The sequence below is a fragment of the Cebus imitator genome, unplaced genomic scaffold (genome assembly GCF_001604975.1).
Source record: "Cebus imitator isolate Cc_AM_T3 unplaced genomic scaffold, Cebus_imitator-1.0 Scaffold141, whole genome shotgun sequence".
NCBI classification, from domain to species: domain Eukaryota; kingdom Metazoa; phylum Chordata; class Mammalia; order Primates; family Cebidae; genus Cebus; species Cebus imitator.
The window spans coordinates 3508390-3510113 of NW_016107456.1; the positions used below are offsets into that span (position 1 = coordinate 3508390).

The window sequence follows — 1724 nt, forward strand, 5'->3', positions numbered from 1 at the left end:
AAACTCCGTCTCAAAAAAAAAAAAAAAAAAAAAAGATTAAGAGCTTGTCCAAAGTCATAACTAACAATGATGAGACACAAGGAGAATAAGGATGTCCACACCCTTAATTCCTCAGTTGGGAACCACACCATGTGGAAATCCCTACAAAAAACTAACTTAGCTCTTCCCTGAGGATAAAACACCCAAACTCCCAACACCTCATCTACCTTCACCCATTAGACCCATATCAAGAAAGATTACCAGCCCACTGTAAACAACCAAGTGGAACCAGTTCTAATCACCACTAAACTGACCAAGCTGACATACCAATGCCAATTAACTCTGCACCATGACACAAAGCTTGGGGCTTAGGTTTGTGTTCAACATTTGATTGTACAATTTGTTTTTCATTTAATCCTAAGTATTTAGGGATGGAAGTTATTTGGAGAAGCAGATGCAGATTAGTGTAGAAAGTATTGAACTTGGAGTCAGATTTTGCAGGTATGAACCAATGGTATGCAGGCAAATGTTTACTGACTTTCAAAACAAAATTGAAGGCCTGCTTTTAGCATTTGCCATTTTTTTGTAATGTAAATCTTTCCACTATGGCCAATTTCAAGCTACCAAGCAAGATCAAGCCAACTGATTCTTAACATTTCAGAATGCGCTGAGGCAGGACAATTTTAAAGGCAAGTTGAGTGAATATTGGACTGCAATGTTTAAAAATAACCTGTTTACATATATAACCAACCATAACTATCCCCTGGGCTGTGAGAATTATTCTATGAATCAGGGCCTTACACCTGGAAAGGCAGTACAAAGTTTTCTTCCTTATTATCCAAGAAATCTCATATATGCCCTCCAACCCCATAAGATGGGGATAGGAAATGTTTAATAGACAGAAAGCTCTACACCACTGATTCCTCAATTTGGAAGCACACCACGTGGAAGTCCCTATAGAACACTAACAAATTTGGTGTCCATGCATGTTTAGAGGCAGAGCACTATGACTCCACGAGGAATGCCACAAATGGCACATAGAAGGGACCACAGTGAGGGCCTGCTGACAAGATAAGGGCAACAGTGGGGCGCTGCAGTGGGATCCCCCAAGAACACCTACTCACCGCAGGCTGAAGGGTTGGCAGTGGCGTCTCAAACTGAGGCTGGATGAGCTGGAGCGGTTCATGTTTCACGTTTAGCTGCTCGTGAGCCCTGTGTTCATCATCAAACAAAAAAGCAAGGATCAACAAGACACCATAGCACAGCATGTCTAACTGACCACACTGTTGTTCTCCTTTTAGAAATACCACTGGACCCAGCGTATTGGGTAAATATTACTGGGTATATACCCAAAGGAATATAAATCATTCTGTTACAAAGACATATGCACAGCACACACATGTTCACTGCAGCACAATTCACAATAGCAAAGACATGGGAATCAACCCAAATGCCCATCAATGATAGACTGAATAAAGAAGATGTGGTACATATATACCATGGAGTACTATGCAGCCATAAAAAAAGTATGAAATTGGGGGCCAGGCACGGTGGCTCACGTCTGTAATCCCAGCACTTTGGGAGGCTGAGGTAGGTGGATCATGAGGTCAGGAGTTAGAGACCATTCTGGCCAACATGGTGAAACCCCACCTCTACTAAAAATACAAAAAAATTAGGTGGGCATGGTGGCACACGCCTGTAGTCCCAGCTACTCGGGAGGCTGAAGGAGAATTGCTTGAACCCAG

At 42.3% G+C, this 1724-nt stretch overlaps 1 protein-coding gene across 4 annotated transcripts in view; it reads right to left on the bottom strand.

Annotated features, from left to right (window-relative positions):
* The window catches only part of IFT52 (intraflagellar transport 52), a 57404-nt gene that overhangs the window by 8606 nt on the left and 47074 nt on the right, over positions 1–1724 (bottom strand). For all 4 annotated transcript variants that reach the window (XM_037743352.1, XM_017542222.2, XM_017542224.1 and 1 more), the window contains one exon: positions 1104–1191. In XM_037743352.1, the coding sequence (XP_037599280.1) occupies positions 1104–1191 (88 nt within the window). The remainder of the gene's footprint in view (positions 1–1103; positions 1192–1724) is intronic.